This window comes from Eimeria mitis, genomic scaffold (genome assembly GCF_000499745.2).
Source record: "Eimeria mitis Houghton genomic scaffold, Emh_scaff2424, whole genome shotgun sequence".
NCBI lineage: Eukaryota > Apicomplexa > Conoidasida > Eucoccidiorida > Eimeriidae > Eimeria > Eimeria mitis.
Genome location: NW_013570762.1, coordinates 1 through 383, shown reverse-complemented (window position 1 = coordinate 383; position 383 = coordinate 1). Strand labels below are relative to the sequence as shown.

The 383-nt window shown below is 48.0% G+C and overlaps 1 protein-coding gene across 1 annotated transcript in view; it reads right to left on the bottom strand.

Annotated features, from left to right (window-relative positions):
- Positions 1–366, bottom strand: part of EMH_0053620 (uncharacterized protein) — a gene marked incomplete at both ends in the record, with an annotated part of 3,326 nt that extends 2,960 nt beyond the window's left edge. The window contains 2 exons of the mRNA XM_013497028.1: positions 68–211; positions 353–366. Of these exons, the coding sequence (XP_013352482.1) occupies positions 68–211; positions 353–366 (158 nt within the window). The remainder of the gene's footprint in view (positions 1–67; positions 212–352) is intronic.
- Between the last annotated feature and the right edge of the window lie 17 nt (positions 367–383).

Genomic DNA, 383 nt, shown 5'->3' with positions numbered 1-383 from the left:
AGGAAAAAAAGTAAAAACAAAAACAAAAAAAACTAAAAAAAAAAAAAAGAAGAGAGAAAGTATGTACTTGTGTGCGACATGTTTGCTGTGAAAGTAAGCCAACGCGTTGATGAGCTGCCGCATAACAACGCTGAGGCTCTTCTCCGTCAGAGCGCTGCCGCGGCTCTCCGCATCCACCAAACGCTGCAGCAACTCCCCGCCCTCGCACGTCCTACACGCACCAGCAGCAGCAGCAGCAGCAGCAGCAGCAGCAGCAGCAACAGCAGCAGCAGCAGCAACAGTAGCAGCATTAGCAGCAGCAACAGTAGCAGCAGGAGTTGACACAGTAATGATGATTCATTTGTACACCCACCCACCCACCCACATATATATATATATATATA